Source organism: Canis lupus, chromosome 23 (assembly GCF_011100685.1).
Source record: "Canis lupus familiaris isolate Mischka breed German Shepherd chromosome 23, alternate assembly UU_Cfam_GSD_1.0, whole genome shotgun sequence".
Taxonomy (NCBI): domain Eukaryota; kingdom Metazoa; phylum Chordata; class Mammalia; order Carnivora; family Canidae; genus Canis; species Canis lupus.
The window spans coordinates 1,932,102-1,951,473 of NC_049244.1; the positions used below are offsets into that span (position 1 = coordinate 1,932,102).

A 19,372-nucleotide genomic window follows, 5' to 3' on the forward strand; every position below is an offset into this window, starting at 1 on the left:
TACTATTATGGAAAACTGAAAAAAAAAGGGGGGGGTATATTATTACATCATTTTTTTAAATCTTGAGGAATAGTATTCTAAAAACAAAAACATTATTAATAAAATCACAGGTCTATTCCAAGATTTCTTAAAATCTTCTGTAACATTCCACTAGGAAGGTAGAAAACCACCAGTTTTTCTCTAAGGAAGGATGCAAATGGAATGCAATATTGCATTACTGCACATACTGAATACAAACTGGAAGGACAAGGAAACAAACCACAGCCGCCTCCCCATAACTTTTGCTGAAGAACTGCTCACTTGACATTGTAGCATTGTAGGAACTATCTTGCTGAGATCTGTCACTACGATCTAGAAGCAAGGGACCTTCTCTGGTTAGCATACTGAATGCGACATTGCCTACATCCATCCTGTGGGATAGCTAGAAGGACAAACCCTAGGCATCATGCATCTATTAGAAAAATCATACACATAATTTTCCTGCCAAGATCATCCAATTTAATAATTTTTAAATAGCTAAATTATAATCAAGGTCACATGGGCACCATACCTGTAACTATACACATACATACCCTGTTCACAAATGGTTAGCTTTATAGCAACAACATTCTGGGACAGTCAAGGGTACAATCACAGTTTTAAAAATTAAGAGTGAAAAGTAAACACAACAGGACATTTGCACAATAGCAGAGAATCCTGTTCTTGGCAGTGAACAGGAAATGACTGGCTAAAGAAATAAGAATAGGCATAATCTAGAACCTAAGTATTATAATCAGAGGAGTTATAGCTATACATATTCTAACAGCCTAATATTTTACCTTAGTAGCTTCTTATACAAAAGTTAAAAAAAAAAAACCTGCCAAAAACCAACCCAAATTATTCTTTTTCCTTAACCATTTTACTCCAAGTTGGTGAAGTCATGAGACTGTCTAGCTTAATGGCCTAGAAAAAGTTTTCTAGTTGCAAGATGTTCTTAGTCATTAATTAATAAGCTTAAACACTGAGTTGGATATAGAAATTGGAAACAGGATATATTTCCTAAAATTTGCAAAATAGGAGATGTAAGGCAGATGGTAACACCAAAAGCCACTTAAATTATATTAAAATGGCACCCTGAAATTATTCATAGCAAAACGTAATTTCCTATTAGTTTTCATCATACAGGTCAAGTTATTCAGTCAATAAAGAATTTATGGAAGAGCAGCATAGTTATGCTGTACCTCTGAGGTACCCACACAAGGAAAATGACTTTTGGTGCCATGTGACTTCTACTTATCACCAGCCAGGAAGTCTAGTCCCTTGGACCCATTGTGTACCTGGGAAAAGATTGTAAAAATACTTCTGTAAGAGGTAAAGACTAATAATAATCTATAAGTGCACTCTAGAAAGATGCGAAAATGTCATGGAGAAGGAGCACCATATGCTGATTTTAACAGCTTTTTTACTGGAGAAATTTATTTGTCATGTATACACCATAGGAAAATTATCCCCCCTCCCCTCAAAAAAGGTCATGCAGAAAAACGATTCATAAAAGAATGTATACATTCAAAGTAGACAAAAATATGGTAGATGTTTTTAAAAAGAAAATATGCAAAATAATTTCACTATGGAATGCCTTGATTGGCATGTGACTTAGCACTTATTTCCTATTATCCAGATCCAATTGTTCTGATAAATCTCTATTATATATCTGTTTTAGAATATCTAGAATATCTATTTTAAAAATATATCTATTTTTAAGACAGAACATAAAACCTGTATTTGTGCATCCATGTATAAGCTATCTTGTCTGATATCTTCATGGATCCAAGATGCTAAAAGATTAATAAAATAATTTTTCAAAAACCTCAAGTCACAGATTAACAAATAATAGATTTCCTCAAGTTTTCTGAATTACACTACTAATAACTAGTAAGTTGTATTTATTAATGTGCTCTGGATTTTCAGATATAAATGCCAGTCAGTGGTTGGCTGGCTATTAAACTGTAAGTAAAATTATTCTTAGAACTGGGTCTTAATACATGGAATGCCTTAACTTTTCTTAGTTCAAAACCTGTATTTGACCCTAAAATACATAATCATGCCCTTTTCTATGCTTTAAGTTGACATACTGACTGTACGATCTATACTTTGTAAGACAGCAGGTAACTCTAGCACAGATGAAACTATATAATGTGGCATGGGGGAAGACTTCAGTGGCATTATTCCATTTTTATTTATCCAGACTGTTGCTTTCAGCCCTGCATTGAGGCCTCCTTGTATATCGGTTTCTAGTGTGTCACCAACCATCACACAGTCCCCAGGCTGTAGTCCAAGGAGATCACAGCAATGATAAAATATGGAAGGTGCTGGTTTCTCTTCTTTCTGCTCTCCACCTATAACGATAGCATCAAAATAGGACTGGCAGGCACAAGCCTCAATCTTCTCCCTCTGGGTCTGTCGGTCTCCATTTGTTAATAAAAGCAGGCGGACTTCTTTCCGAAGTTCAGTGAGCATGGCTTTGACATCTTCTGCTAGTATCATATGCTGTAAACGTGTAGATTTCCACAGGAAATAACATTCTTCAGCCAATTTCCTATTGGCTGCACCACCCTTCGTTTCAAGGATTGCTTCCTCCCAGTGTAAAGTCCTTAGGTCAGTAATGCATGTACTGGAAGGATGAAAACATTCCTTGCTGAGTTTAACTTGAACTTTGTCACAGATGGTTTTAGCCTCTTCTTTGTAGTGGTATTTTGATTGTAAAAGCTTTATCACCTAAATAAAGGAAAACAACTCCATTAACACACTTTGGGTGACTATAAGTATAGTCATGCCCTGAGAAGCTATTTTGCTATAATCCCAAAGTAGAGATTCCAACTCCATGTGTCTGCCCTAAGGCAGCTTTATTACCACACCATTTCTGGTGGGAATTGGTCTTGTGTTTAAATTTTAAAGAATACCAGAGGGAAGATCTCCCAATCATGTTATACAACTCATATATATATATATTTTTTTTAATATTTTATTTATTTATTCATGAGAGACAAAGAGAGAGAGGCAGAGACTCAGGCAGAGGGAGAAGCAGGCTCCATGCAGAAAGCCCAATGTGGGACTTGATCCCAGGACCTCAGGATCAGGCCCTGGGCCGAAGGCAGAGCTAAACCAATGAGCTGCCCAGGCTTCCCCATATTTTTTTTTTTTAAGATTTTATTTATTTATTCCTGACAGACACACACAGAGGCAGAGACACAGGCAGAGGGAGAAGCAGGCTCCCTGCGGGGAGCCTGATGTGGGACTTGATCCTGGGACTCTGGGATCATGCCCTGAGCCAAAGGCAGATGCTCAATGTCAGAGCCACCCAGACATCCCTCATTCATATTTTTGACCAATTTCTATTCTAAGAAGTGTCTTCAGATATAGTTCATAAAACTTTCATTTGGCAGTCCACCACCATTCATTCTGGTTATGAAGAAACAGAAACAAAACAGGTTTAAATTCAGTAAAACATTTTAAATTCCTCACAACCATCATTTAGGGTCTTCCCAGAAATAATGCTGGTTCATCCAACCTTTTCTTATCTTTTTGTATTTTGAGGCCTAAACTCATTACCATATAAAATGAGACTAATTCTATACTTTTAAAAATATGTGGGCAGCCCGGGTGGCTCAGCAGTTTAGCGCTGACTTCAGCTCTGAGAGTGATCCTGGAGACCCCGGATTGAGTCCCACGTCCAGCTCCCTGCATGGAGCCTGCTTCTCCCTCTGCCTGTGTCTCTGCCTTTCTCTCTGTCTCTCATGAATAAATAAATAAATAATCTTAAAAAGGGGGGGGGGAGGGGCAAGATGGCGGAAGAGTAGGGACCGCAAATCACCTGTCCCCACCAAATTACCTAGATAACCTTCAAATCATCCTGAAAATCTACGAATTCGGCCTGAGATTTAAAGAGAGAACAGCTGGAATGCTACAGTGAGAAGAGTTCGCGCTTCTATCAAGGTAGGAAGACGGGGAAAAAGAAATAAAGAAGCAAAAGGCCTCCAAGGGGGAGGGGCCCGCGAGGAGCTGGACTGAGGCCGGGGCGAGTGTCCCCAGGACAGGAGAGCCCCGTCCCGGAGGAGCAGGAGCTGCACCGACCTTCCTGGGCGGAAAGACGCCCGCAGGGAGTTAGAGCAGGACCCAGGAGGGCGGGGATGCCCTCGGGCTCCCGGGGACACTAACAGACACCTGCGCCCCGGGAGAGTGCGCCGAGCTCCCTAAGGGCTGCAGCGCGCACGGCGGGACCCGGAGCAGCTCGGGGGGGCTCGGGGGCGGCTCCGCGGAGGGGGCTGCGGGGCGGGAGCAGCTCGGGGGGCTCGGGGGCGGCTCCCCGGAGGGGGCTGCGGGGCGGAAGCGCGAATCCAGCAGCGCAGGCCCCGGAGGCACAGGGCGCCGGGACACAGCCCAGGAGCCGGCCTCCCCCGGGACAGGCAGAGGCCCGGAGGGCCCAGGACAGCAAGGACGCTCCTGCCCGAGCTGAGCAGATCAGCGGCCCCGCCGGGAGCCTCCAGGTCCTGCAGACTGAGAGCTCCGGAGCTACTGCGGGGGCTGACTCCAGGTTTCCAGAGCTGGCCCCGCCACCGGGGTTGTTCCTCCTGGGGCCTCACGGGGTAAACAACCCCCACTGAGCCCTGCACCAGGCAGGGGGCAGGGCAGCTCCCCCAAGTGGTAACACCTGAAAATCAGCACAACAGGCCCCTCCCCCAGAAGACCAGCTGGACGGACAAGATCCAGGGGAAGTCAATGGACTTAAAGTATACAGAATCAGAAGATACTCCCCCGTGTTTGTTTTTTGCTTTTTGATTTGTTTGCTTCCCCCACCCTTTTTTCCTTTCTTTTTCTTTCTCTTTTTCTTCTCTTATTTTCTTTTTTCTTTTGCTCTTTTCTCTCCTTCTTTCTCTCCTCTCGTTTTCTCCTTTTCCCAAAACAACTTGTTTTTTGCATTCTGCACTGAGCAAAATGACTAGAAGGAAAAACTCACCTCAAAAGAAAGAATCAGACACAGTCCTCTCTCCCACAGAGTTACAAAATCTGGATTACAATTCAATGTCAGAAAGCCAATTCAGAAGCACTATTATACAGCTACTGGTGGCTCTAGAAAAAAGCATAAAGGACTCAAGAGACTTCATGACTGCAGAATTTAGATCCAATCAGGCAGAAATTAAAAGTCAACTGAATGAGACGCAATCCAAACTAGAAGTCCTAACGACGAGGGTTAACGAGGTGGAAGAACGAGTGAGTGACATAGAAGACAAGTTGATGGCAAAGAGGGAAACTGAGGAAAAAAGAGACAAACAATTAAAAGACCATGAAGATAGATTAAGGGAAATAAACGACAGCCTGAGGAAGATTGGGATTCCCGAGGGTGCCGAAAGGGACAGAGGGCCAGAATATGTATTTGAACAAATCATAGCTGAAAACTTTCCTAACCTGGGAAGGGAAACAGGCATTCATATCCAGGAAATAGAGAGATCCCCCCTCCTTAAAATCAATAAAAACCGTTCAACACCTCGACATTTAATAGTGAAGCTTGCAAATTCCAAAGATAAAGAGAAGATCCTTAAAGCAGCAAGAGACAAGAAATCCCTGACTTTTATGGGGAGGAGTATTAGGGTAACAGCAGACCTCTCCACAGAGACCTGGCAGGCCAGAAAGGGCTGGCAGGATATATTCAGGGTCCTAAATGAGAAGAACATGCAAACAAGAATACTTTATGCAGCAAGGCTCTCACTCAAAATGGAAGGAGAGATAAAGAGCTTCCAAGACAGGCAGGAACTGAAAAAGAATATGTGACCTCCAAACCAGCTCTGCAAGAAATTTTAAGGGGGACTCTTAAAATTCCCCTTTGAGAAGAAGTCCAGTGGAACAATCCACAAAAACAAGGATTGAATAGATATCATGATGACACTAAACTCATATCTGTCAATAGTAACTCTGAACGTGAATGGGCTTAATGACCCCATCAAAAGGCGCAGGGTTTCAGACTGGATAAAAAAGCAGGACCCATCTATTTGCTGTCTACAAGAGACTCATTTTAGACAGAAGGACACCTACAGCCTGAAAATAAAAGGTTGGAGAACCATTTACCATTCGAATGGTCCTCAAAAGAAAGCAGGGGTAGCCATCCTTATATCAGATAAACTAAAATTTACCCTGAAGACTGTAGTGAGAGATGAAGAGGGACACTATATCATACTTAAAGGATCTATCCAAGAAGAGGACTTAACAGTCCTCAATATATATGCCCCGAAAGTGGGAGCTGCCAAATATATCAATTAATAACCAAAGTAAAGAAATACTTAGATAATAATACACTTATACTTGGTGACTTCAATCTAGCTCTTTCTATACTTGATAGGTCTTCTAAGCACAACATCTCCAAAGAAAGGAGAGCTTTAAATGATACACTGGACCAGATGGATTTCACAGATATCTACAGAACTTTACATCCAAACTCAACTGAATACACATTCTTCTCAAGTGCACATGGAACTTTCTTCAGAATAGACCACATACTGGGTCACAAATCGGGTCTGAACCGATACCAAAAGATTGGGATCGTCCCCTGCATATTCTCAGACCATAATGCCTTGAAATTAGAACTAAATCACAACAAGAAGTTTGGAAGGACTTCAAACACGTGGAGGTTAAGGACCATCCTGCTAAAAGATGAAAGGGTCAACCAGGAAATTAAGGAAGAATTAAATAGATTCATGGAAACTAATGAGAATGAAGATACAACCGTTCAAAATCTTTGGGATGCAGCAAAAGCAGTCCTGAGGGGGAAATACATCACAATACAAGCATCCATTCAAAAACTGGAAAGAACTCAAATACAAAAGCTAACCTTACACCTGAAGGAGTTAGAGAAAAAACAGCAAAAAAAAAAAAAAAAAAAAAAAAAAAAAAAAAAACAGCAAATAGATCCTACAGCCAGCAGAAGAAGAGAGTTAATAAAGATTCGAGCAGAACTCAACAAAATCAAGACCAGAACTGTGGAACAGATCAACAAAACCAGAAGTTGGTTCTTTGAAAGAATTTTTTTAAAAATTTATTTATGATAGTCACACACACAGAGAGAGAGAGAGAGAGAGAGAGGCAGAGACACAGGCAGAGGGAGAAGCAGGCTCCATGCACCGGGAGCCCGACGTGGGATTCGATCCCGGGTCTCCAGGATTGCGCCCTGGGCCAAAGGCAGGCGCTAAACCACTGCGCCACCCAGGGATCCCTGAAAGAATTAATAAGATACATAAACCATTAGCCAGCCTTATTAAAAAGAAGAGAGAGAAGACTCAAATTAATAAAATCATGAATGAGAAAGGAGAGATCACTACCAACACCAAGGAAATACAAACGATTTTAAAAACATATTATGAACAGCTATACGCCAATAAATTAGGCAATCTGGAAGAAATGGACGCATTCCTGGAAAGCCACAAATTACCAAAACTGGAACAGGAAGAAATAGAAAACCTAAACAGGGTAATAACCAGGGAGGAAATTGAAGCAGTCATCAAAAACCTCCCAAGACACAAAAGTCCAGGGCCAGATGGCTTCCCAGGGGAATTCTATCAAACGTTTAAAGAAGAAACCATACCTATTCTACTAAAGCTGTTTGGAAAGATAGAAAGAGATGGAGTACTTCCAAATTCGTTCTATGAGGCCAGGATCACCTTAATTCCAAAACCAGACAAAGACCCCACCAAAAAGGAGAATTCCAGACCAATATCCCTGATGAACATGGATGCAAAAATTCTCAACAAGATACTAGCCAATAGGATCCAAGAGTACATTAAGAAAATTATTCACCATGACCAAGTAGGATTTATCCCTGGGACACAAGGCTGGTTCAACACTCGTAAAACAATCAATGTGATTCATCATATCAACAAGAGAAAAACCAAGAGCCATATGATCCTCTCACTAGATGCAGAAAAAGCATTTGACAAAATACAGCATCCATTGCTGATCAAAACACTTCAGAGCGTAGGGATAGAGGGAACATTCCTCGACATCTTAAAAGCCATCTATGAAAAGCCCACAGCAAATATTCTCAATGGGGAAGCACTGGGAGCCTTTCCCCTAAGATCAGGAACAAGACAGGGATGTCCACTCTCCCCACTGCTATTCAACATAGTACTGGAAGCCCTAGCCTCAGCAATCAGACAACAAAAAGACATTAAAGGCACTCAAATTGGCAAAGAAGAAGTCAAACTCTCCCTCTTCGCCGATGACATGATACTCTACATAGAAAACCCAAAAGCCTCCACCCCAAGATTGCTTGAATTCATATAGCAATTTGGTAGCATGGCAGGATACAGAATCAATGCCCAGAAGTCAGTGGCATTTCTATACACTAACAATGAGACTGAAGAAAGAGAAATTAAGGAGTCAATCCCATTTACAATTGCACCCAAAAGCATAAGATACCTAGGAATAAACCTAACCAAAGAGGTAAAGGATCTATACCCTAAACACTATAGAACACTTCTGAAAGAAATTGAGGAAGACACAGAGATGGAAAAATATTCCATGCTCATGGATTGGCAGAATTAATATTGTGAAAATGTCAATGATACCCAGGGCAATTTACACGTTTAATGCAATCCCTATCAAAATACCATGGACTTTCCTCAGAGAGTTAGAACAAATTATTTTAAGATTTGTGTGGAATCAGAAAAGACCCCGAATAGCAGGGGAATTTTAAAAAAGAAAACCATATCTGGGGGCATCACAATGCCAGATTTCAGGCTGTACTACAAAGCTGTGGTCATCAAGACAGTGTGGTACTGGCACAAAAACAGACACAGAGATCAATGGAACAGAATAGAGAACCCAGAAGTGAACCCTGAACTTTATGGTCAACTAATATTCGATAAAGGAGGAAAGACTATCCATTGGAAGAAAGACAATCTCTTCAATAAATGGTGCTGGGAAAATGGGACATCCACATGCAGAAGAATGAAACTAGACCACTCTCTTTCACCATACACAAAGATAAACTCAAAATGGAGGAAAGATCTAAATGTGAGACAAGATTCCATCAAAATCCTAGAGAAGAACACAGGCAACACCCTTTTTGAACTCGGCCACAGTAACTTCTTGCAAGATACATCCACGAAGGCAAAAGAAACAAAAGCAAAAATGAACTATTGGGACTTCAGCAAGATAAGAAGCTTTTGCACAGCAAAGGATACAGTCAACAAAACTAAAAGACAACCTACAGAATGGGAGAAGATATTTGCAAATGACATATCAGATAAAGGCTAGTTTCCAAGATCTATAAAGAACTTATTAAACTCAACACCAAAGAAACAAACAATCCAATCATGAAATGGGCAAAAGACATGAACAGAAATGTCACAGAGGAAGACATAGACATGGCCAACACGCACATGAGAAAATGCTCTGCATCACTTGCCATCAGGGAAATTCAAATAACCACAATGAGATCCCACCTCACCCCAGTGAGAATGGGGAAAATTAACAAGGCAGGAATCCACAAATGTTGGAGAGGATGCAGAGAAAAGGGAACCCTCTTACACTGTTGGTGGGAATGTGAACTGGTGCAGCCACTCTGGAAAACTGTGTGGAGGTTCCTCAAAGAGTTAAAAATAGACCTGCCCTATGACCCAGCAATTGCACTGTTGAGGATTTACCCCAAAGACACAGATGCAATGAAACGCCGGGACACCTGCACCCCAATGTTTATAGCAGCAATGTCCACAATAGCTAAACTGTGGAAGGAGCCTCGGTGTCCATCGAAAGATGAATGGATAAAGAAGATGTGGTCTATGTATACAATGGAATATTACTCAGACATTAGAAACAACAAATACCCACCATCTGCTTCAACATGGATGGAACTGGAGGGTATTATGCTGAGTGAAGTAAGTCAATCGGAGAAGGACAGACCTTATATGTTCTCATTCATTTGGGGAACATAAATAATAGTGAAAGGGAATATAAGGGAAGGGAGAAGAAATGTGTGGGAAATATCAGAAAGGGAGACAGAACATAGAGACTCCTAACTCTGGGAAACGAACTAGGGGTAGTGGAAGGGGAGGAGGGCGGGGGTGAATGGGTGACGGGCACTGAGGGGGGCACTTGAGGGGATGAGCACTGGGTGTTATTCTGTATGTTGGTAAATTGAACCCCAATAAAAAATAAATTTATTAAAAAAAAAACCACATGTATTCAGTTCTAATAGAATCCAATATGTTCCGTGATTTCAGCAGTTTAACAACCCAGTGCTTCTTCCAAACCTACTTTTCCAGATAAAAAACTTCAAGGAGTTCTTTTTTTTTTTTTTTTTTAAGATCTTATTTATTTACTCATAGAGACAGAGAGAGAGAGGCAGAGACACAGGCAGAGGGAGAAGCAGGCTCCATGCAAGGAGCCCGACGTGGGACTCGATCCCGGGTCTCCAGGATCACGCCCCGGGCTGCAGGCGGCGCTAAACCGCTGCACCACCGGGGCTGCCCAAGGAGTTCTGAGTCATCCTTTGTTACACTGATTCTGAATCCCTCATCAGATTACATGCTCCCTCTCATATTCCCACAACTTTTTATCTTGGCTTTTATTACGTTAGGTTCTTTTCCATTTGGCCTGTCTTCTAACATCTGCGACCCTAATGTGGTGAGCATTGTGCCTAATGCTCACATATATTATATCTAACCTTTCCATGACTCTGCAAGGGACTTACCTGCCTTTTTGAGATGAGGAAATGGAAAATAAGAACTAAGTAACTTGCCTGAGCTGGAATTTAAATCCACACTTGCCTACTTCCAAAGCACACATGCTTGCCTTTACGCTATTGTATTAGGCAACGGAGGCTGGGTTTGTTGCCCTCATAACATTTAGTGGGGAAAATAAGCAGGTGTGCAACCACCATAAATGCTGGGTTGAGTGGTATGACAGTCATGTAAACAACAGCAGAAAGAAAATGTAAAAAGCAAGTCATTCCACAGGGTACCAGATTAAGACTTGGCAGAGAAAGTAACACTTAAACCAAAGTGTTACCAAGTCTATAAGGTAGGTATGGGAGGAGGATGTAATGATTCTAGACAGAAGGAATAGCATGAACAAAGATATAGAGCTTAGAATTTTGAGAACTGGGAAAGGTGACTTCCCAGTGAGAAGCTGAGTTCAAGCTGAAATGTAAGACATGTGAGGGAGGATCCTAAAAGAGGATCCTATTAGATGAGGCTGGAGAGCCTGTTTGCAACTGGTTAGTAAAGGGCCTTCAATCTCAGGCTGCTACAGATGCTACCCAAATCCCCTTGGCATACACTATTTCCACACATGCCAATGGCTTCATACTGTTAAGTAAGTCATTGGGCTTCTCAGTCTAAGGGCTTTATTTGACCATAGGAGCACCCATGCACACAAATGGGTGAAGTAGTGCCCTGGTAGCAGGCCTCAACCAACAAGGGGCAGAAATTGGTAGGTTAATATCCCAGCTTCCTTTCTTTCTTTCTTTCTTTCTTTCTTTCTTTCTTTCTTTCTTTCTTTTTTTTAAGATTTATTTGTTTGAGAGAAAGAGAGAGAGAGAGACAGAGAGAGAACAATGCAGGTAGAGAGGCAGAGGGAGAGAGAGAAACAGACACACTGCTGAGCAGGGAGCCCAACATAGAGCTCAATCCCAGAACCCTGGGATCATGACCTGAGCCCAAGGCAGACACTTAACTGATTGAGCCACCAAGGTGACCCAATATCCCAGCTTTCTTATCCCTTGGGAGGGAAAGCTGAAGCATGCTCTGCATGCTGTCTACCAGAGTTCCCCAACTGTTCATTCCAGCAACCTGCTCATTTATTAGATTCTCTACCTTCCTCATATGAGTCCACCACTATTCTATGGCACTTCCAAGGATCACCTCCCAAATGGACTACCTGCATTTGAAGTCCCTGTCTTAGGGACATCTGGGGAAAGTTGACAATGCCAAGACAATTTTGGATCTTTGGATGATGAGTGCAGTGCGCATAGCTGGGACTAAAAACTGTCTGCTGAGGTCCAACAAGTTAAAACGTGTTTTAAACTATATAGGGAACAATGCTACTCATACCAGACACTCAATTTACCTACTGAAGAGAAGAAAGAGATTAAAAGACACATTTTTCTTCCTTTAAATAGAAGAATCACATAAGAAGTAAAAGAAATATTGTTTAGGTTATTTGTGCTCATAAAAAAATGCAATAGTTAAGAAAAGTCTTATTAATTCAAGAAAAATATAATATCCCTAAGAATTTTAGAGGAAGGCAAAGTTAAATTTCAATTAACAAACCAGGTTTTTACAGCCTTCATGCTAATGTCACCATCTTTTCTAACAATGTCAGTTGAATTTCTTGAGCTATGATAGAAGGGTGACTGTAAAGTTTTAGCAAACCTATTGCTATACAATAAAAGAACACAGGCCTCTCTAGAAGTCCACAGGCCTCTCTAGAAGTCCACAGTGCTTAAGCTTAAATAGGTGCTAGCTCATAGTTAGCAGAGAGTGCTCAATAAATGTTCAAATTCCTATTACTACAATTAGCAATTCATTTTACATGTCCTTAGGGCTCTGAAAAAACAAAATCAGTTCACCTTTCAGGGGCATTTGTAAATCTATAGCATACCACTGTCAAGTTTTGAAATTTCTTCCCATTATGTCCTCTGAATTAACTTTCCCATTTTTTTCACATAGCAACTGATTATAAATTCATTTGGGGCCACACATAATATTTAACTTTAACATGTTTTGGGAAAGGAACACCTGAGTGGCTCAGCGGTTGAGCATCTGCCTTAAGCTTAGGGCATGACCCCAGAGTCCTGAGATCGAGTCCCACATTGGACTCCTTGCATGGAGTCTGCTTCTCCCTCTGCCTATGTCTCTGGTTCTCTCTCTCTCTATGTCTGGGTCTCTCTCTCTCTCATGAATAAATAAATAAAATATTAAAAAATATTTTTGGAAAAAGCTTACCAGTCATTTACATATTATTAAAACAGAAATAACACCTATTCAATCACTATGTTGTACACCTGAAACTAGTGTAACACTATTGTGTGTCAACTATACTTCAATAGAAACAAAAAACACCTAAGTAGAATTAGTTCATATTATTACTAGTATAAACATTGCATTGAGAAAATGGGAGTTTTGATTGAATTGGGGGTGGAGGAAAATGATCTCTAACTTGGAGGCGTGATGACATTTTGTGCAAGGGACAAGGCGGGCTTGAAAAGGATTCTGAATACAATTAAGCCCACCAAGGACCTAGAGGTCTGAAGAAAGGGGCCCTAAGAAAGTAAAGGGGGGGGAGCCAGCCCAGGTGGCTTAGCGGTTTAGAGCTGCCTTCAGGCCGGAGTGTGATCCTGGAGACCTGGGACTGAGTCCCATGTCAGGCTCCTTGCATGGAAGCCTGCTTCTCCTTCTGTCTGTGTCTCTGCCTCTCTCTGTGTCTCTCATGAATAAATAAAATCTATTAAAAAAAAAAAAGTGAAGGGGACAGGGGGTATCAATTTGTAGATATAAGAGAAACTGAAGCTTCTGCTTCAAAACTCTATTTAAGTCTCATCTTAACCCATACAAAAAAAGGAAACTGTAGCCTTCTAACCTGCTCTCTGGACCCTATCATCAGAACTTAAACCCTTTTGAAGGCTAGTATGGGAACTATATAATACAATAACACTATGACATGATATCAAGTGGCTGAATTCCAAATAAACCTGAGTTAACAATACATGTTCACAGGGGCACATGGGTGGCTCAGTCGGTTGGGCACCTGACTTTTGATTTAGGCTCAGCTCGTGATCTTGAGGTCCTGGGATCAAGCCCCACATTGGGCTCTGCACTTGGTCTCAGGTCTGCCTGGGATTCCCTCTCCCTGCCCATCCCCCTGCTTGTGCTCACTCTAAAATAAATTAAAATAAAATCTTAAAAAAAATACATGCTCACAAAATATGATTGCCTCCACACATACAGCCTAACAATTCAAGCAGCCCTCCTGTTAGTTTTAGTCCAAGTCTTTCTTCAAACATCATCTACTCTAAGTGACCTACCTGACCAACCTATTTAAAATAAACTGCAATTCATTCTCCTCTCTTTTCCGAACATACTTACGAATAATAATACATTTGATGTATTATGTTCCCAGTCAACCACCACTAGAAAGTAAACTCAGAAATGCAGAAATCTTTTCTGCTCTGTTCACTGAGAAACTCCAAATTTGTGTGGACAGCTTCCTCTTGGGTAGTGACAATGAAAGAAAGGCCTGAAGAGGGTAGAAAGAAATAAGTTTCCCAGAAGATTAAAAAAAAAACAACTAAACAGATGTATATAGTCAGTATATGACTCCTTCTTCCCAAGCCCAAGGCAATGTCTAGACCTTTCTTCCCTTTCTCCTTTCATAAATCAGAGTATATATGAAAGCTGGTATGTTACTTTTGAATATTCCAACATTTACGGATGGCGTTGTATTCTTATGTGACAAAGCACTCCTTGTAGAGTCAAAAGCACACAACTCAATTCTGCTCATTTAATAGGATGTTTATAAAGAGGTGGCAACAGAACCAAGTCTGAAGACCTGGATTTTTATCCATCTGTACATTCATTATTCATTCAATATTTACCATGGATCAGATGAATATGACTAACATAGTTTATTTCTTCTTAAGAAGCTATTAAGTTGCAGGCATCTGAGTTGCAGAAATTAACTGTAGTATCTTTTGATATTGTATCTTGAACAAAATACAGTGTTGGTATAAACTAGGGAGAAATACAATCTGACCTTTTTTCAGGAATGTGGAAGATGAACTGGACAGAGTGAGCTTGGAGACACTATCAGAGCAATAGTCTAGGAGACAGACAAGTCCACCTTTAAGATGAGGGGCGGGGGGATATGCAGGAGAGGACACACTGGGTGACAGGGTGGATAGTACAATTCATCATGTATACATTTGGATGCTATATACTTCCTATGCATTAAACTAAGTCTGATAAGGACACTGAGGACTAATATCACCTTTCAAATTTTTATTTTATTTTTAAATTTTTTTTCAAAAAAAATTTTTTTTAATTTATTTATGATAGTCACAGAGAGAGAGAGAGAGAGAGAGAGGCGCAGAGGGAGAAGCAGGCTCCATGCACCGGGAGCCCGACGTGGGATTCGATCCCGGGTCTCCAGGATTGCGCCCTGGGCCAAAGGCAGGCGCCAAACCGCTGCACCACCCAGGGATCCCTACCTTTCAAATTTTTAAATAAGGATTTAAGATTTCCAGTGGTTAGGTAACTGTTCAGGCACTTTCAGCTGTGATTCAAGCTGTGTTCATGCCTGATTTTAAAGCATGAATTCTTAGCCTATAGTATGATTTGGCCTAAACCAAGAATTTAATTGCAATATTGTGCAAGAACACACAAGTAAATATATACTATTGGCAGCTAGAGACACTGGAGGAAATATAGCACAGGGTGGTGACCCTCATGTCAAGAGTATGAAAATGAAAGGGACAGTCCATAGTATGGAATGCCACAGCAAAGTCATTAGAACAGACTTAAAATATCCATTGATTCTGGCAATTTGGGAAGTGCCTAATGACCTGGCAAGACTATTTCGTTAAGTAGCACGAAGAAATGTTATATGTCAAGAGATAAAAGAATAAATAAAAGTAGAGATGTGGAGATAATGTATATAGATTTCTTTTGAAAAACATGACTGTCAATACAAAGACAGACGCATAGATCAAAATAGAATAGAACAGAGAATCCAAAAATGGACCCTCAACTCTATGGTTAATCTTCCACAGAGCAGGAAAGAACGTCCAATGGAAAAAAGACATCTCTTCAACAAACAGTGTTGGGAAAATTGGACAGCCACATGCAGAAGAATGAAACTGGACCATTCTCTTACACCATACACAAAAATATACTCAAAATGAATGAAAGACTTATGTTAGACAGGAATCCATCAAAGTCCTGGAGAAAGGGCAGCCCAGGTGGCTCGGTGGTTTGGCGCCACCTTCAGCCAGGGGTGTGATCCTGGAGACCCGGGATCGAGTCCCACATTGGGCTCCCTGCGTGCAGCCTGCTTCTCCCTCTGCCTGTGTCTGTGCCTCTCTCTCTCTCTCTCTGTGTGTGTCTTGTGAATAAAATCTTAAAAAAAAAATCCTAGAGAAGAACACAGGCAGTAACCTCTTTGACCTTGGCCTCTTTGACTTCTTGCTATACGTGTCTCCAGAGGCAAGGGAAACAAAAGCAAAAATGAACAACTGGGATTTCATCAAAATAAAAACCTTCTGCACAGCAAAAGAAACCGTCAACAAAACTAAAATGTAACCTATGGAATGGGAGAAGATATCTGCAAATGACATATCAGATAAAGGGCTAGTTTCCAAGATCTATAAAGAACTTATCGGGATCCCTGGGTGGCGCAGCGGTTTAGTGCCTGCCTTTGGCCCAGGGCGCGATCCTGGAGACCCGGGATCAAATCCCACGTCGGGCTCCCAGTGCATGGAGCCTGCTTCTCCCTCTGCCTGTGTCTCTGCCTCTCTCTCTCTCTCTGTGACTATCACAAATAAATAAAAATTTTAAAAAAAAAAAAGAACTTATCAAACTCAACATCCAAGAAACAAACAATCCAGTCAAGAAACGGGCAGAAAACATAGACTCCTCTCCAAAGAAAATGGTCAACAGACCCATGAAGAAATGCTCCACATCACTTGGCATCAGAGAAATACAAATCAAAACCACAATGAGATACCACTTTACACCAGTGAGAATGGCTAAAACTAACAACTCAGGGAACGAGAGATGTTGGCGAGGATGTGGAGAAAGGGGAATTCTCCGACAATGTTGGTGGGGATGCAAACTGGTGCAGCCACTCTGGAAAACAGAGGTTCCTCAAGAAGTTAAAAACAGAGCTACCCTAAGACCCAGCAATTGCACTACACGGTATTTATCCAAATAATTCAGAGTGATTTGAAGGGGCACATACACCCCAATGTTTAAAGCAGCAATGCCCACAGTAGCCAAAATATGGAAGGAGCCCAGCTGTCCATTGACAGATGAATGAATAAAGAAGATGTGGTATATACGTAAAATGGAGTATTACTCAGTCATCAAAAAATGGTATCTTGACATTTGCAATGACACAGATGGAGCTAGAAGGTATTATGCTAAGCGAAATAAGTCAGAGAAAGACAAATACCACATGATTTCATGATTTGTGGAATTTAAGAAACAAAACAGATGAACATAGGGGAAGTGAAAGAAAATAAGATTAAAAAAAAAAAAAGTGTGGGAGGCAAACCATGAGAGACTTAACTCTAGAGAGCAATCCTGGAGGGGAGGTGGGTTGGAAAATGGGGTAATGAGTAATGGGCATGAAGGAGGACATTTGATGTAATAAGCACTGGGTATTGGGCAGCCTGGGTGGCTCAGCGGTTTAGCCCAGGGCATGATCCTGGAGAACTGGGATCAAGTCCTGTGTCGGTCTCCCTGCATGGAGCCTGCTTCTCCCTTTGCCTGTGTCTCTACCTCTCTGTCTGTTTCTCATGAATAAATAAAATCTTAAAAAAAAAAAGCACTGGGTATTATATGCAACTGATGAATCACTAAATTCTACCCCTGAAACTAATAAAACATTATATACTAATAAAACATTATATACTAAGTAACTTGAATTTAAATTAAAAACAAAAAAACAAAAAAACAAGGCCGGAAGAGAAACAGGTATCATCTAGTGAAGGAAGAAGGGCTCAAGGGAGGCATTCTTTTCTTTTTTTTTAAAGATTTATTTATTTATTCATTCATGATAGACAGAGAGAGAGAGAGGCAGAGACACAGGCAGAGGGAGAAGCAGGCTCCATGCGGGGAGCCCGACGTGGGACTCGATCCCGGGACTCCAGGATCACGCCCTGGGCTGAAGGCGGCGCTAAACCGCTGAGCCACCCAGGGATCCCCTGAGGCATTCTTTTTTATTTTTTAAATGTGGGACAGACCTGAATATGCAGGAGTGGAAGGTATCAAGACAGAGGATGAAGGTGCAGGGAGTCAAAACCTGAGGCACCTGCATGGCTCAGTAAGGTAAGCATCAAGCCTCTTGACATGGGCTTAGGTCTTGATCTCACCATCCTGAGGTTGGGCCACAGTCCAGCCCCACCTTTGGGGGGGGGGGGGGTTTAAAAAAAAAAAAAGATCCAGGGAGTCAAAACCTAATTAGTGAAGCAGAAAGTGGTTGGGACTCCCAGAGTTCAAGTATGAGCTTCTGAAACGGTGTTTTTCCCATTTGATAATCCTTGGTTTTCTCCCTAGAGCTGAAGGCAGAAGCAAGCCACCAGGGGTGGATTTGGGGCTGGACGAGATCTGAGGCAGCATTTGTGGGTGTATAAAGAAGAGAATGCTGCTGAACAATGCCCCATGAAAGAGATGCTCTTGGCAAGCACGGACTAAGAACGTCAGTCACTTAGGAAACCTAGGGTCACACTTAGAGCAGGGAGACTGAATTTCTGCGGAGAAAACTCTCTTAAGTCAACTAAGTGGGATCCCTGGGTGGCGCAGCGGTTTGGCGCCTGCCTTTGGCCCAGGGCGCGATCCTGGAGACCCGGGATCGAATCCCACGTCGGGCTCCCGGTGCATGGAGCCTGCTTCTCCCTCTGCCTGTGTCTCTGCCTCTTTCTCTCTCTGTGACTATCATAAATAAAAATTAAAAAAAAAAAAAGTCAACTAAGTGCAGGCTTGCCGCAGACGGCTGTGTAACTTCTGGGGTTTCCTCCACGATGAACCCAAGCCCACCGAGCGTGGGGACTACCATCCCCGGGGGTCAAGCGCGGAGAGCCTGGCGTTGTGTGTGGGCAGGATGAGCAACAGCGTTCCCGGTCCCGCAGCCTGGCCACAACTTCCAGACCCCGCTTCTCAGAGCCCGGGGAGCCCCAGGGCGTTAGGGAAGGCGGCAGCCGCAGCGGGCACCACCGCCTGCAGCCCGGCCCACCTGCCCTCCCGGCACCGGAAGCCTCTCCAAGGACAGAAGGCAGTGCCTCCGGGGCCACCTGGCAGTGGAAAGGTCGGGGTGGGAGGCCAGCGAGGGTCAGGAAAGCGCGGATGCGGGGCGGGCGCGGACCGCGGGAGTCGGGAAGTTACCTCCAGCATGCCTCTTCTGCTTGCCGCGGCCGTGTCGATGAGGGTGTTATCCAGGTCGAAGAAAACGGCTCGCACCCGGTTCAGCACCATTCCGCCAGCCGGAGGCTCAGGGCGCCGACCTGCCGCAGCCCGCGCCGCCCCCGCCCCCGCCGCCCGCCGCCCGCCGCCCGCCGCCCGCCGCCCGCCGCCCGCGTGAGGAGGTCCCCGCGGCCCGGAAGACGCGGGCGGAGCCGTGAAGTCACCTGACC

The 19,372-nt window shown here is 42.6% G+C and overlaps 1 protein-coding gene across 1 annotated transcript; it reads right to left on the minus strand.

The window, feature by feature from the left end:
• Positions 1 to 475: 475 nt before the first annotated feature.
• On the minus strand, positions 476 to 19,274 carry NANP (N-acetylneuraminic acid phosphatase). The gene is made up of 2 exons (XM_038570246.1): positions 19,125 to 19,274; positions 476 to 2,754 (listed from the first exon to the last, which is right to left on the minus strand). Exons 1-2 carry the CDS (start codon positions 19,212 to 19,214, stop codon positions 2,098 to 2,100), a joined length of 747 nt encoding a protein of 248 aa, XP_038426174.1. The 5' UTR covers positions 19,215 to 19,274; the 3' UTR covers positions 476 to 2,097.
• Between the last annotated feature and the right edge of the window lie 98 nt (positions 19,275 to 19,372).